General features: G+C 43.7%; 2 protein-coding genes across 2 annotated transcripts in view; one reads left to right on the top strand and one right to left on the bottom strand.

The window, feature by feature from the left end:
- The window catches only part of NRG4 (neuregulin 4), a 45,969-nt gene that overhangs the window by 3,524 nt on the left and 25,811 nt on the right, over positions 1-16,634 (bottom strand). The window contains exons 3-4 of the mRNA XM_040343127.1: positions 16,334-16,424; positions 168-317 (exon numbers count right to left, since the gene is read on the bottom strand). Of these exons, the coding sequence (XP_040199061.1) occupies positions 168-317; positions 16,334-16,424 (241 nt within the window). The remainder of the gene's footprint in view (positions 1-167; positions 318-16,333; positions 16,425-16,634) is intronic.
- FBXO22 (F-box protein 22) overlaps positions 1-16,634 on the top strand; it is an 84,993-nt gene that overhangs the window by 45,316 nt on the left and 23,043 nt on the right. The window lies entirely within an intron of this gene.

Below are 16,634 nucleotides of genomic sequence, written 5' to 3'. Positions count from 1 at the left end.
AATGGCTTAGGCGGATAACACGACATTTGTAAAAAAAAAAAAAAAAATTAAAATTGTGTTTATTGCATTGCGAAGAATTCATTTTTCATTACATTTTTAAGACAAATAAATATAGATTTAAATTTGAGACACAACTGTCTAGAGTTTCTGCTAAAGCATTAGCTTACCTGCAACAGAAATAGATGAAACCTAAAAATAGGAAGCCCAAAAAAAAACCTAACACCAGAAAATTTATGGAAAAGTCACTCTGGGGCTCTCTTTCCACACTAGCCAAAAGGATACCTTCACAGCGTTCCCCTGTGTAATTGTTAATACATCTGAAAAACAAATATGAAATATTACATTAAATGACCACTAAATGCACATGAGGTGTATATCTCCAATAACTATACATTATTACAAAACAAGTTGTCACTATTAGGGAATCCACCTGGAGGTTTTCCATGCAGCCACCACTGGAGTATCATAATGTAGATAGGACGTGTCTGCAAAGGGGCTTCAGGAGATCAGCTGAACTGAGATGGGACACAAAATGAAAAGTGGGGAAACATTCTTTTTTTCTCAATCACTGTAAAATTCCTTTTTCTGAGTTAATTGACGGACACAGCTTCTTGTTCTTCTTCATAGGGCTTATAGCGCCACCTACAAGAGTAGGGTGTAACAGACCTATGAACTATGTATTTTGCCTGGACATCCATGATAATCCTACAGTGAGGCATACAACGGGTTAATTGTAGAGGGACTCTTTAACTGCTAAAATTCTAATGTCCCTTCTTAGTTAATTGACTCTTTTGTGTAGGTAACAGCCTCTTGTCAGGCGTATGCTGATGGGATCATGTGTGAGTGTATAATTGTTTTAAAGGTTAATTGAATTCTATTGATAAAGGAAGGTGTCTGAGCAGGTGATGTTAAATGTAAGCTCGGAGCCGAAGTGTCTGGATACTGATTGGCTCAAGGGAATGTCATTATTTCAAAGTATCTGTATTGAGACCCCCCCACTGTGTGAGAGGGGGCGGAGAGTGTCATTGTTCCTGTAACCGTGTAACCACATATAAGCTAGGTGTATGTACCATTAAAATCAGTCTACTTGACCCTTCAAACGTAGCCTTGTCTCGTTCTTGGAAGGGCGTTCGATGGGATGATACTGGCTATACCTGCATATTACAACTTTTCAGGGAAAATTACGTCTATAACGGCTGATACCCCCTCACTACCAGTGGGTAGCCGTTACATTGGTTGGCAGCAGCGGGATGGTCCTTTTATCCAAAGAGCAAGTTCTGAATGGAGTCACAGTACGCCAGGCTGAAAAGACTCACACTAAAAGATCTATTGGAGAGTCATGGTAGGAGCGCCAGCAACAGGCCACGGAGGGAGCTGATAGCTGACCTGCTGGAGCTGGACGAAATGGATGGATCTATGGAAGGAACGAATCCCCTTGCACCGGTCAGCGAAGAAGATGTAATTACTGGGATTGTGCAGCGGAGATTATCCTTGTATCCAGAAACGTCCGTGGAACTAATCAACCAGCTGTTCTGGGAAGCAAGGGAAGAGATACAAACTAAGAGGGGACAAGAACTGGAACTGGTAAGAGCTAGACAGCCCATTACACATGCAGTTCCTACTCCCCCACCCGCGGCTACAGGGAAGAAAATACCGTTCACTGCATTTAAAGCTTTTGTAGAAAGTGAGGAGGAAATCGATGGATATTTGGAGGACTTTGAGAGGCAGTGCTCACTACACCAGGTACCACCAGACCAATGGGTCACTATTTTGTCGGGGAAATTGTCGGGTAAAGCCAATGAAGCCTTTCGGGCTCTCGCTCCAGAGGATATTTTACAATATCAGCAAGTTAAAAAGGCACTGCTAACCCGATACGCCGTAACTCCAGAAGCCTACCGCCGTCGCTTCCGGGAGTCCAAGAAGAAGGCTGTGGACTCCCACATGGAATGGGCCAACCAGTTACAAAGGGTGGCATCCCTTTGGGTCCAAGGGTGCAAGGCCAACACCGGGGAGGAAGTATTGCAGCTGTTCCTAATGGAACATTTCTTCCAAGACCTGGCCGCAGACATACAAGACTGGGTACGAGATCGCCGTCCCGCTAACTTAAACGAGGCGGCTCGGCTAGCAGATGAGTACGCGGAGACAAGGAAAGTAAGCCAGGGTACTACGCGGCTGGCTCAGAAGGTAGAACCGCGTACTCCAACCATCACCCCACGCCCAGAGTTTCAGGCTCCAGTCCCACCAGGACTACCAAGTCCTCAGGGGCCTAACAGCTACCCCCTGGGATTCGTCTAGGGTGACGTGCCATCACTGCAGCAACACAGGACATATTGCTCGTTATTGCCCTTTGAGAGCTACAAATAACAACTGGAGACGCACAACACCCAACACAGAGGGCACTCCATCACGTCCCTCTGCGGCTCACTGCCTGGAGACCGAGGGGGGCCCGGAGGAATGTCTGGGAATTGTGTATGAGGCAGACCCAATACAAGCTGCCTCTCCAGATAACCGTCAGCATCACCGTCAGGAGGTACGGGTGAATGGACAAGTAGCACAAGGCTTAAGAGATACCGGGACTACTATCACTCTGATTCAAAAACATCTGGTAAAGCCAGAGAACGTGTCTACTCGCACAGTTGCCGTCCGGGTCGCAGGGGGTGCTATATTTCGCGTACCCACCGCCCGGGTGCACTTAGACTGGGGAGCCGGGTCAGGAAAGACCACAGTTGGTATCATGGACAACCTACCTGCCGAGGTGGTGCTGGGCAACGACATTGGCCCTCTGACTTCGGCTTATCTACCTACACCTGCTGCTGCTTGTCCCGTGACCACCCGCGTTGCTGGAATAAACTCGCTTGCTGATGAGACCCGGGTAAGACTACCTTCCCCGACATGTACTGTAGATCCGGCACAATATCACAGGCTGAAATGGGAATGTGACAAGTTGGCCAGTGAGAATTCAGAGATGCAACGACACTACGTCATGTATTATGAGATGTCCCGTGGCTTGAACATTGAAATGCACAAACAGGTGGAAATTGTCAAAAGATTAAATGGGATTTGCATCCAGGTGGTGCCTTATCTGTCCCAAGAACATCAGCAACAGGTTTTGGGAGCCATTGAGAGAGCAAAGCAAGTGACTGTTCCAGAACTGAATTCCATTATTCACCTTCACCCTCAGCTACCGACCGGGTAAGCCAATGGGAATGCCGACGGACTGTCCAGGCAAACTGAACCTTTACCCTAACAGCAGACCGGACATCCCCAAGTTGACCCGAAAAGGATCAATCCGGGTCTGCCGGAGTGTTCCACAAAAGGGGAGTAGTGTAACAGACCTATGAACTATGTATTTTTTCTGGACATCCATGATAATCCTACAGTGAGGCATACAAAGGGTTAATTGTAGAGGAACTCTTTAACTGCTAAAATTCTAATGTCCCTTCTTAGTTAATTGACTCTTTTGTGTAGGTAACAGCCTCCTGTCAGGCGTATGCTGATGGGATCATGTGTGAGTGTATAATTGTTTTAAAGGTTAATTGAATTCTATTGATAAAGGAAGGTGTCTGAGCAGGTGATGTTAAATGTAAGCTTGGAGCCGAAGTGTCTGGATACTGATTGGCTCAAGGGAATGTCATTATTTCAAAGTATCTGTATTGAGGCCCCCCACACTGTGTGAGAGGGGGCGGAGAGTGTCATTGTTCCTGTAACCGTGTAACCACATATAAGCTAGGTGTATGTACCATTAAAATCAGTCTACTTGACCCTTCAAGCGTAGCCTCGTCTCGTTCTTGGAAGGGCATTCGATGGGATGATACGGGCTGTACCTGCATATCACAACTTGTCAGGGAAAAGGACGTCTCCAACGGCTGATACCCCCTCACTACCAGTGGGTAGCCGTTACATAGGGCATGAGGCAGAAGGGAAACTCGGCACAGCCTAAGGGCAGTCTTAGCTGGTATAAACCCTGTCTCTACTATAGGCAAACCAAATAGTAACAAACAAAAAAGAGGGGTGGGTGCTGTTTCCCCCAGAGAAAGGGATTTTACAGGAACAACAATTCAGTTTTATCTTTCGTTCATTGACAGACACAACTTCTTACAGTGGCAAGAAAAAGTATGTGAATGCATTGGAATAATTGTGGTGTAATTTACCATAAAGCGCTTTTGGTAGCTCTGGATCAGACCTTCACAACGCTCAGGAGGAATTTTTGACCATTCCTCTTTACAAAACTGCTTCAGTTCAGGCACATTTGAAGGATGTATGGTGTGAACGGCCCTCTTGAGGTCATTCCACAGCATCTCTATGGGGATAAGGTCTGAGCGCTGACTGGGCCACTCCAAAAGGTGCATTTTCTTTTTCTGAAGTCAGTCTGTGGTGGATTTACTTTGATACTAAGGGTATTTGTCCTGCAGCATCATCCAACTTCTACTAAGCTTCAGCTAGCATGCAGCCACCCTGACATTTTCCTGCAGGATATTTTGGTAAACATGTATATTCATTTTCTCTTCAATGATGGCATGTGGTCCAGGCCCAGTTCCCTCCAACATACTTCAATTTTGGTAAGCTGCGCCCTTTTTGAACCATACTGCTGAGTCCTTTTCCTGAACAATTCAACTTTTGTTTCAGCATGCCACAAAATATTTTCTCAGTAACCTTTTGGTTTGTAAAGGTCTTTGGCAAACTTCAGGTGAACACCAATCTTTGTTTGTTTTCGAAAACAGTGCCTCCCTCTGTGGTGTTCTGCCATTTACACCCTGCCTGTTCAAAGACTTATGTATTTGGGTTCTTCTTTACCTTATTGAGTATTCTGGGTGTGTGTTATCAACTTGAGCACATTGTGTGTGTCTATTGTGACTTAGACGTGGATCAGATCACATTTTATGGCAAATTACTGAAGAAAACTAATTCACATACTTTTTCTTGCCACTGTATTCTCGACAATAGGGACATCTCAAAGCAATGCCAAAGGTGAGGAGTGGGAAAACCCAAAGCCAAAACAGGCCAACAGGAGCTCAAACGGGAAAATACGACCCCAACCGAACAAAAAAGGCCCCCCAGAGGGAAAAGAAACTTCTGCCTGCAACATTTTGAGGCCAGAACAAGCATCTGAAGACGCAAGAACATCCACCTTGTAATACTTAGTGAAGGTGCACATAGACAACTAATTAGCCACCCTAAAATTTGAGACACAGATGCCTGATGTTGAAAAGCCCAAGAGGCACTGAGCTCCCTGGAAGAATGTTCCATAACAAGGAAGGGAGGAACCTGACCCTTAATGGTATAATGCCGCGTACACACCATCACTTTATGTGATGAAAAAAAATTACGTTTTTAAAAACGTCACTTTAATTGACTGTGTGTGGGGGAAAACGACGTTTTATGTCTTGTAAAAAACGACCAAAAAAAATTGAAGCATGCTTCGATTTTATGTGTCGTTTTTCAAAAGTGCACTTTTTACTTCACAGAAATTGACCGTGTGTAGCAAAAAACTTCGTTTTCTAAGACGTTTTTTCATCCACGCATGCCCAGAAGCTACTTATGAAGCAAGCTTCAATGGTAAAACGTGGTGGAACGTAACCTCACTTTGCAAGATCATTGTGAGAAAACGATGGTGTGTAGGCAACTTCGTCTTTGAAAAGTGAAGTTTCACAAACGTCATTTTTTACTTCACAGAAAGTGTCGTTTTTTTTCATCACATAAAGTGATGGTGTGTATGCGGCATAAGCCTGGACCACTGTCTGCCTAATCCGCCTAGAAATGTTGGCCTCCAGACCCTTCCTCAGCCCATCCTGGATCACAAAAAGAGAATCAGATCTCCAAAATTACTCTGTAGCAAAAAGATACACCCAAATTGCATGGACCACATTCAAGGAATGCAAGGCAGCTTCCTTAGAAGCTTAAGGATGCGAACTTAAAGAAGGCAGGACAATGTCCCCATTCAAATTAAAAGACACCACCTTTTCAAGAAACAAAGGGCACAGAAGGAAAACCACCTTATCCTTGTGTGGAACCAAATAAGAAGACCTACATCACAATGGCACCAGCTCCGACACTCTGTTTCCACCATGCAATTTGATAATCTCATTGATCAAAATATGATCATATTCATGAACAAAGTATCTCAGTGCTACTGACTGATGCACAATAATATTCTACCCTGGCTGATCAACCTATTCAGGTTGATCAAATCCTGTCAAAATTGAATCTAAAGCCTCATACACACGATCGGACTTCAAACAAACTTTTCCGTGGATTTTTGTTTGAAGGGAGTTGGCCGGGCACATCCATAGCATACACACAGCAGGACTTTTCTGCAAACTTTCCCAAAACTTCCCCAACATCATGTGGTTTTTCTGCACTTTACCACCACCCTTTGGTCAACTTCTGCTATTGTTGGTTGGTTGATTTTAACATTGGTTCTGGGCATGCGTGTTTGTACTTCGGACAAAAGTCCGATGGAGTTCTGTACACACGATAGGACTTTGCACCGTAGGACTTTTGTTGCCGAAAAGTTTGTCCGTTTGCAGAGCGAACTTTTGTCTGATGAAAACCGAAAAAGTTTGTCCGATGGAGCGTACACACGGTAGTATTTTTTTTTAAACTTGCTAATTTTGAAGTTTGTTGTCAAAAAGTCCTACCGTGTGTATGGGGCTTTAATGGACAAGAAGGGAAGTTATGGCTATTTGATTTTTTGTGGATTTCATTGTTTTGATCATTGAAAGGCACATCGATCCGATAAAAAAAAAAATCGAAATGTGTATGGCCACCATAAAACTCCAAGGGATGCTTGTGACGGTTTTGTCATAATTGCAAAAGATTAATATACCATACCAACACAGCAAATCTAGATTTTTTTTTTTTGCAGGTTCTACCATTTGTCGCACTACCTGGAGACAAGTTTCTAAAACAGTATCTACGACACACTGAGCTGTTTTTGCACCAGCAATTATCACAGAGATAAAGGGGGTTAGCAATCATGCATGACGTGCACATATTTACAGACCAGTAAATAAGAAGACTTAAAAGTTTGTGTCCTTATTTAACCAGTTCCCGACCACCGCATGTACATATACGTCCACAATATGGCACGTACAGGCACATGGGCGTATAGGTACGTCCCCGCCTTACCTCGGTTCGGGGGTCCGATCGGGACCCCCTCCGGTACATGCGACGGCCGGGAACGGTGTACGGGAGGTCCGGGAGGAGGGGGCGGCTATTGGTTTCCAGCCGTCCCCTCTCGATCTCCCTCGGCGAATCGGATTCCAGCAGAGCCCTCCCTGCCTGTGTAACTGTAAACACAGGCAGGGAGGAAGTGACGTTTTCTCCCCTCTGGCGGTCTTTTCGTCTGATTCCAGAGGAGAGAAGACGTCAGTACTGTGAGTTGCACCAACAGCACACTGACACAGCACACATAGGCACATAACCCCCCCCGATCACCCCCCCAGCACCCCCAGATCACCCCCTGTCACAGTGTCACTGATTGCAGTGATCATTTATTTTCTGATCACTGCTTTTAGTGTCAGTGTGACAGAAAAAAGTGTCAGGGCAGTTAGGTTTAGGCCCCTTTAGGTCCAGGGTAGCCCCCTCCCCCCCCCCCCCCAATAAAGGTTTAACCCCTGATTGCCCCTAAAGTTAACCCTTTCACCCCTATTGCCAGTGTCACTAAGCGATCGGTTTCTGATCGCTGTATTAGTGTCACTGTTGCCGCTAGGCAGTTAGTTTTTTTTGAGGTTCGCCGCCAGGTTTATATAGCGTTAGGTACCCCCATAAATAAAGGTTTTAACCCCTGATTGCCCCTAGAGTTAACCCTTTCACCCCTATTGCCAGTGTCACTAAGCGATCGGTTTCTGATCGCTGTATTAGTGTCACTGTTGCCGCTAGGCAGTTAGTTTTTTTTGAGGTTCGCCGCCAGGTTTATATAGCGTTAGGTACCCCCATAAATAAAGGTTTTAACCCCTGATTGCCCCTAGAGTTAACCCTTTCACCACTGATCACTGTATAAGTGTCACTGGTGACGTGGTTAGCCAGTTAGTTATTTAGTTATTTTAGGTTCGCCACCAGGTTTTTAGAAAGCGTTAGGTACCCCCATATATTACCGAATAAAGGTTTTAACCCCCTGATTGCCCCCTAGTTAACCCTTTCACCAGTGATCACCGTATAAGTGTTACGGTTGACGCTGGTTGGTTAGTTTGCTGTTTATAGCATCAGAGCACCCGCCGTATATAACCCAATAGGTTTAACCCCCTGATCACCCGGCGGGTGATATAAATTTAATTTTAGCGCCAGTCAGGGTCTGCGTCACCCCAGGCAGCGTTAGGTTAGAGCCAGTACCGCTTACACCCACTCGCTAAGCATACACCCCCCTTAGTGGTATAGGATCTGAACGGATCGATACCTGATCTGATCAGATCTATACTAGCGTACCCAGCAGTTTAGGGTACCCAAAAACGCATTGTTAGCGGAATCAGCCCAGATACCCGCTAGCACCTGCGTTTTCCCCCTCTGCCCAGCCCAACCCACCCAAGTGCAGTATCGATCGATCACTGTCACTTACAAAACACAAGACACATAACTGCAGCGTTCGCAGAGACAGGCCTGATCCCTGCGATCGCTTACAGTTTTTTTTGAAGCGTTTTCTACATTTGCTTTTCTATAGTCAGGTGCTTTTTTTACCTGTGAATCCTTACCATTGTACCACTAAATTTAGAGTCCAAAATGGCAAACCGAAGGTACAATGATAAGCAGGCCTTGGAGTTCATGTGCATGTCAGATAGTGAAGAGGAGGAGGTCACGCATCTGACAGATTCTGGCTCAGAATATGAACCCATTTACGACAGCGGCTCCATGTCAGATAGCTCGCACGACGAAGTTGAGGTCCCTGCTAAGGCCAGGCGTACCCGATCCCATTCTGATGTTGTTGAGCAGCAAGAACCGCAGGACCCTCGTATGGAGCAGAGATCCAGTACTAGCGCCGCTATTCCTTCTGGTGAATTGGCAAGCACCAGCGGCCTAGTACACCCTGGTCGTTTATCCAGCACTGCAGTAACACTTGGTGACGTGGCGAGTCCCATAAGTGCAGTTGAAGCTGGCGATGTGGCAAGCACAAGTAGTGTCCCGCTGCCACCAAGAAAAAGACAGAGACAGGCCCGTCGTGCCCATAGTGCCCTTCCTGTAGAATTTGCCTATCCTGATTGGGTCCCCACCACTTCTACAGCACCTGTACTTCCCCCATTCACTGGCCAACCCGGTATTCAGGTGGATACAGCGAACTTTATGTCACTTGATTTTTATTCGCTGTATTTCACGGAAGATCTCTATAGATCTATTGTGGACCAGACTAATTTATATGCTGGTACTTACATCGCCGCTAACCCCCAGTCTCGCCTTGCCAAAGAATGGAAACCTCTCGAGGTTTCCGAATTTAAGACCTTTCTGGGCCTTACCCTCAACATGGGCATACACAAATTTCCGTCATTGCGGATGTATTGGTCCACACATCCCATTGACCATATGTACATTTTCTCTGCTCACATGGCCAGGAGACGATACGAGGCGATCCTGCGGTTCCTGCATTTCAGTGACAATGCACTTTGTCGTCCACGTGGAGACCCTGAATTTGACCGGCTCTACAAAATTCGGCCCCTCGTAAACCATTTCAACGAACGTTTTGCAGCCTTGTTTAATCCCCAGCAGGTTGTATGCGTTGATGAGTCCCTGATTAAATTTGCTGGCCGCTTGTCTTTCAAACAGTTCCTTCCCAGCAAGCGTGCCAGATACGGGGTCAAGCTCTATAAGCTCTGTGACAGGGCCACAGGCTACACATGGAGCTTTAGGGTTTACGAGGGAAAAGATAGTCAGGTAGAGCCGGAAGGATGCCCAGATTACATGGGGAGCGCTGGCAAGATTGTTTGGGACTTGGTGTCACCCTTATTCGGAAAGGGGTACCATTTGTATGTGGACAATTTTTACAGCAGCGTGCCACTTTTTAGCCACTTATTTGATCAACAGATTGGAGCATGTGGCACCGTGCGACTTAATCGCCGGGGCTTCCCCCAGCGGCTTGTAGATGCCCGTGTTAGGCCGGGGGCGAGAGCCTGCTGCAGATGTAAAAATTTGCTCGCTGTGAAGTGGCGGGACAATAGGAATGTTTTCGTTCTTACCACCCTTCACGCAGACACGACAGTCCAAATTCGTACGGCGACTGGTGTTGTGGAGAAACCCCTCTGTGTCCACGAATATAACCTTAATATGGGAGGGGTGGACCTCAACGACCAGTTGATGGCGCCGTATCATATTGCCCGTAAGACGAGACGCTGGTACAAAAAAGTGTCTCTACATTTATTTCAATTGGCTCTACTGAATGCTCATGTCGTATACAGAGCTTCAGGACGGAATGAATCCTTCCTTCAATTCCAGAGGGATATCATCACAGAACTCCTGTATCCAGGCGGTATTGTACCTCACCATCTCCTACCAAATGCAGTAAGCCGACTGCATGAGAGGCATTTTTCTTATGTCCTCCCGAGTACCCCTACCCAACGAGCCCCCCAAAGAAAATGTCGTGTCTGTACCAAGCGCGGATTTAGGCGTGACACCCGTTATTTTTGTCCCAAATGTCCTGGCAATCCTGGTCTTTGTATTGGTGAATGTTTTGAACGCTTCCACACACACGTTAATTATTAGTGTAGGGTGAAACATTTCACAGGCTAGGCACACTCACACAGGGTCTCCCAAGATGCCATCGCATTTTGAGAGACCCAAACCTGGAACCGAAAAGTTGAAGTTACAGTTCACAGTTACAAAAAAAAGTGTAAAAAAAAAAAAAAAAAAAAAGTAAAAAATAAAAACACACAAAAAAATATAAAATAAAAAAAACAAAAATAGTTGTCGTTTTATTGTTCTCTCCCTCTCTATTCTCTCTCTATTGTTCTGCTCTTTTTTACTGTATTCTATTCTGCAAAGTTTTATTGTTGTTATGTTTTTTCATGCTTGCTTTTCAGGTATGTAATTTATTTTACTGTTTTCAGGTACGCCATTCAGCTGTTGCGCGGACTTATTTATCTTGACAGCAACAGCGTTTGCTCCCACGATATATAAAGCCGCGACTCCAGTGCTGTAGGAGGTGATTTCACCACCACAGTTAAAAAAAAGAGCATATATGCCGAAGCATGCGGGCAGCAGGGGCGGAGGAGCGATTTTGCTCCTAATGCCGCGTACATACGGTTGACATTCCTACGGAGGCTTTCCCGTGGAAAAGTCTGACCATGTGTACACGGCATAGAAAAGTCCGACCGTGTGTACGCGGCATAGAAAAGTCCGACCGTACGCGGCATAACTTTTTTGCGGGAGGATGCCCCCATGCTTTGGCATATATATATATTTTAGGCACAGGTTGCGTTAAAAAATGTTTTATTTTTTACTATGTTTTTTTATAGGTATTTGCTTTGCAGGTATGGTATGATCTTACTGTTATACTGGAATGTTACTTTGTTTTAATGTTAACCATCATTTGCTTAGCAGGTACGCCATTCAGTTGCAGTGCGGATTTATTTAGCGTGACAGCAACAGCGTTTGCTCCCACGATATATAAAGCCGCGACTCCAATGCTGTAGGAGGTGATTTCACCACTACAGTTCAAAAAAGAGCATATATGCCGGAGCATGGGGGCATTAGGGGCGGAGGAGCGATTTTGCTCCTAATGCCGCGTACATACGGTTGACATTCCTACGGAGGCTTTCCTGTGGAAAAGTCTGACCATGTGTACACGGCATAGAAAAGTCCGACCGTGTGTACGCGGCATAGAAAAGTCCGACCGTACGCGGCATAACTTTTTTGCGGGAGGATGCCCCCATGCTTCGGCATATATAAATGGTGCATGTATGCCCATCATTAGAAGTGGGTGGATGAAGGGAGGTATTCTAATGGTGGGCATACCCACCGATCAATCTTTTTTTTGTTCAGCCAACAGACTGCATGAAAAAAAAAAAGATTACAATACATGTCCAACAAGAACCATCAACGTACTGGTATGTTGCAGGACTTTGAATGGTTATACCAGAATGATGCCTGCGGGTTTAGGCATCATCTTGGTATCATTCTTTTCAGCCAGCGGTCGGCTTTCATGTAAAAGCAGTCCTAGCGGCTAATTAGCCTCTAGACTGCTTTTACATTCAGTGGGAGGGAATGTCCCCCCCCCCAGATATAAACGGCGCCATTGAGAATATGGGAAAGCATTTTATCACACCGATCTTGGTGTGGTCAGATGCTTTGAGGGCAGAGGAAAGATCTAGGGTCTAATAGACCCCATTTAAAAAAAAAAAAGAGTACCTGTCACTAACTATTGCTATCATAAGGGATATTTACATTCCCTGAGATAACAATAAAAATGGTAAAAAAATAAATAAATGGAAGGAACAGTTAACAAATAAAATAAAAAAAGCGAAATAAATATATAAAAAAATAAAAAAATAAAAAAAAGCATCCCTGTCCCCCCCTGCTCTTGCGCAAAGACGAACGCAAGCGTCGGTCTGGAGTCATATGTAAACAGCAATTGCACCATGCATGTGAGGTATCACTGCGAAGGGCAGATCGAGGGCAGTCATTTTAGCAGTAGACCTACTCTGTAAATCTAATGTGGTAACCTGTAAAGGCTTTTAAAGGCTTTTAAAAATGTATGTAGTTTGTCGCCACTGCGCGTTTGTGCGCAATTTTAAAGTATGTCGTGTTTGGTATCCATGTACTCGGCCTAAGATCATAATTTTTATTTCATCAATAATTTGGGCAATATAGTGTGTTTTAGTGCTTTAAAATAAAAAAGTGTATTTTTTCCCCAAAAAATGCGTTTGAAAAAACGCTGCGCAAATACTGTGTGGAAATTTTTTTTGCAACACCTACCATTTTAATCTGTAGGGCCTTTGCTTTAAAAAAATATATAATGTTTGGGGGTTCAACTTTACTTTCTTGCAAAAAAATAATATGTTTTTATGTAAACAAACAGTGTCAGAAAGGGCTTTTTCTTCAAGTGGTTAGAAGAGTGGGTGATGTGTGACATAAGCTTCTAATTGTTGTGCATAAAATGCCAGGACAATTGAAAACCCCCCCAAATGACCCCATTTTGGAAAGTAGACACCCCAAGCTATTTGCTGAGAGGCATCTTAAGTCCATGGAATATTTTAGATTTTGACCCAAGTTGCGGGAAATATAAATATATAAATATATATATATATATATTTTTTTTTTTGCGCAAAGTTGTCACTAAATGATATATTGCTCAAACATGCCATGGGCATATGTGGAATTACACCCCAAAATGCATTCTGCTGCTTCTCCTGAGTACGGGGATACCACATGTGTGAGACTTTTTGGGAGCCTAGCCGCGTACGGGACCCCAAAAACCAATCACCGCCTTCAGGCTTTCTAAGGGTGTAAATTTTTGATTTCACTCCTCACTACCTATCACAGTTTCGAAGGCCATAAAATGCCAAAATAGCACAAAAAAAACCCAAATTACCCCATTTTGGAAAGAAGACACCCCAAGGAAACTGCTGAGAGGCATGTTGAGTCCATTGATTTTTTTTTTTTTTGTCCAAAGTGATTGAATAATGAGAAAAAAAAAAAAAAAAAGAAAAATGTGTCACTAAATGATATATTGCTCACACATGCCATGGTTATATGTGGAGTTGCACCCTAAAATACATTCTGCTGCTTCTCCTGAGTACGGGGATACCACATGTTTGGGACTTTTTGGGAGCCTAGCCGCGTACGGGACCCCGAAAACCAAGCACCGCCTTCAGCATTTCTAAGGGCGCAAATTTTTGATTTCACTCCTCACTACCTATCACAGTTTCGAAGGCCATAAAATGCCAAAATAGCACAAAAAACCCCCAAATGACCCCATTTTGGAAAGTAGACACCCCAAGCTATTTGCTGAGAGGCATGTTGAGTCCATGGAATATTTAATTTTTTTGCCCCAAGTCACTGAATAATGACCAAAAAAAATTAAAATAAAAAAATGTACAAAACATTGTCACTAAATGATATATTTCTCACACATGCCATGGTTATATGTGGAATTGCACCCCAAAATACATTCTGCTACTTCTCCTGAGTACGGGGATACCACATGTGTGGGACTTTTTGGGAGCCTAGCCGCGTATGAGACCCCGAAAACCAAGCACCGCCTTCAAGATTTCTAAGGACATAAATTTTTGATTTCACTCACACAAATCTTGAAGGCAGTGCTTGGTTTTCGGGGCCCCGTACGCGGCTAGGCTCCCAAAAAGTCCCACACATGTGGTATCCCCGTACTCAGGAGAAGCAGCAGAATGTATTTTGGGGTGCAATTCCACATATAACCGTGGCATGTGTGAGAAATATATCATTTAGTGACAACGTTTTGTATTTTTTTTTTTTTGGTCATTATTCAGTGACTTGGGGCAAAAAAATTAAATATTCCATGGACTCAACATGCCTCTCAGCAAATAGCTTGGGGTGTCTACTTTCCAAAATGGGGTCATTTGGGGGGGTTTTGTGCTGTTTTGGCATTTTATTGCCTTCGAAACTGTGATAGGTAGTGAGGAGTGAAATCAAAAATTTATGCCCTTAGAAATCCTGAAGGCGGTGATTGGTTTTCGGGGTCCCGTACGCGGCTAGGCTCCCAAAAAGTCCCACACATGTGGTATCCCCGTACTCAGGAGAAGCAGCAGAATGTATTTTGGGGTGCAATTCCACATATAACCGTGGCATGTGCGAGAAATATATCATTTAGTGACAACGTTTTGTATTTTTTTTTTTTTGGTCATTATTCAGTGACTTGGGGCAAAAAAATTAAATATTCCATGGACTCAACATGCCTCTCAGCAAATAGCTTGGGGTGTCTTCTTTCCAAAATGGGGTCATTTGGGGGGGTTGTGTGACATCTTGGCATTTTATGGCCTTCAAAACTGTGATAGGTAGTGATAGGTAGTGAGGAGTGAAATCAAAAATGTATGCCCTTAGAAATCTTGAAGGCGGTGCTTTGTTTTCGGGGCCCCGTATGCGGCTAGGCTCACAAAAAGTCCCACATATGTGGTATCCCCGTACTCGGGAGAAGCAGCAGAATGTATTTTGGGGTGCAATTCCACATATAACTATGGCATGTGTGAGCAATATATCATTTAGTGACAACTTTGTGCAAAAAAAAATCAGTTTGTCATATTCCCGCAACTTGTGTCAAAATATAAAATATTCCATGGACTCGACATGCCTCTCAGCAAATAGCTTAGGGTGTCTACTTTCCAAAATGGGGTCATTTGGTTTTTTTTTTTTGCTATTTTGGCATTTTATGGCCTTCGAAACCTTGATAGGTAGTGAGGAGTGAAATCAAAAATTTGTGCCCTTAGAAATGCTGAAGGCGGTGCTTGGGTTTTGGGGCCCCGTATGCGGCTAGGCTCCCAAAAAGTCCCACACATGTGGTATCCCCGTACTCAGGAGAAGCAGCAGAATGTATTTTGGGGTGCAATTCCACATATAACCATGGCATGTGTGAGAAATATATCATTTAGTGACAACTTTTTGCAAAAATTTTTTTTTTTTTTTTTTTTTCGTCATTATTCAATCACTTGGGACAAAAAAATTAAATATTCAATGGACTCAACATGCCTCTCAGCAGTTTCCTTGGGGTGTCTACTTTCCAAAATGGGGTCATTTGGGGGGGTTTTGTACTGCCCTGCCATTTTAGCACCTCAAGAAATGAGATAGGCAGTCATAAAATAAAAGCTGTGTAAATTCCAGAAAATGTACCCTAGTTTGTAGACGCTATAACTTTTGCGAAAACCAATAAATATACGCTTATTGCGATTTTTTTTACTAAAGACATGTGGCTGAATACATTTTGGCCTAAATGTTTGACTAAAATTTAGTTTATTCGATTTTTTTTACTTTTTGTTATAAGAAAAATCATTTTTTTTCAAAATTTACGGTCTTTTTGCGTTTATATCGCAAAAAATAAAAATCGCAGAGGCGATCAAATACCATCAAAATAAAGCTCTATTTGTGGGAAGAAAAGGACGCAAGTTTCGTTTCGGTACAACATTGCATGACCGCGCAATTACCAGTTAAAGCAGCGCATTGCCAAATTGTAAAAACACCTCTGGTCTTTAGACAGCGTATTGGTCCGGGGCTTAAGTGGTTAATATATAATTACAGGATTGCTGTTCAGAGATAAAGGAATAATGATGATCTGCAGTCATTATAACCTATAACCAATCACTTCCCAATTCCACAAATTCTTAATATATCTGATATGTTATTCGTTTCTGTCTGGTTTAGCTTATACAGACACACAGTTACTCACTTGCACAGTTGGTTAGGTCCTATGCTATAACATATGCCTCCATTCATACAGAAACCCTTCTGTTCTTTCTCTGCACAGGGTACTCCATGACCTGAAATGCAAGGTGTAAATCATGTGATCACCATCAGTCACACTCAGAATGCTGTAAGACTCCTCTTGTTTATTTATAACCACATTTTACGCATGAAAGTCCACCTCTTCCTGTCTCCAATTTATCTTTTCACAATGTCTCCATTAATTAGGCCGAACTTTAGCCAGCAACGCATTTCCGAAAGGAAACATTTTAGTACTTGTGAGCATA

Source organism: Rana temporaria, chromosome 3 (genome assembly GCF_905171775.1).
Source record: "Rana temporaria chromosome 3, aRanTem1.1, whole genome shotgun sequence".
Classification (NCBI taxonomy): Eukaryota; Metazoa; Chordata; class Amphibia; order Anura; family Ranidae; genus Rana; species Rana temporaria.
The sequence above is the reverse complement of the archived record's forward strand: the minus strand, read 5'-3'. Positions and strand labels throughout refer to the sequence as shown.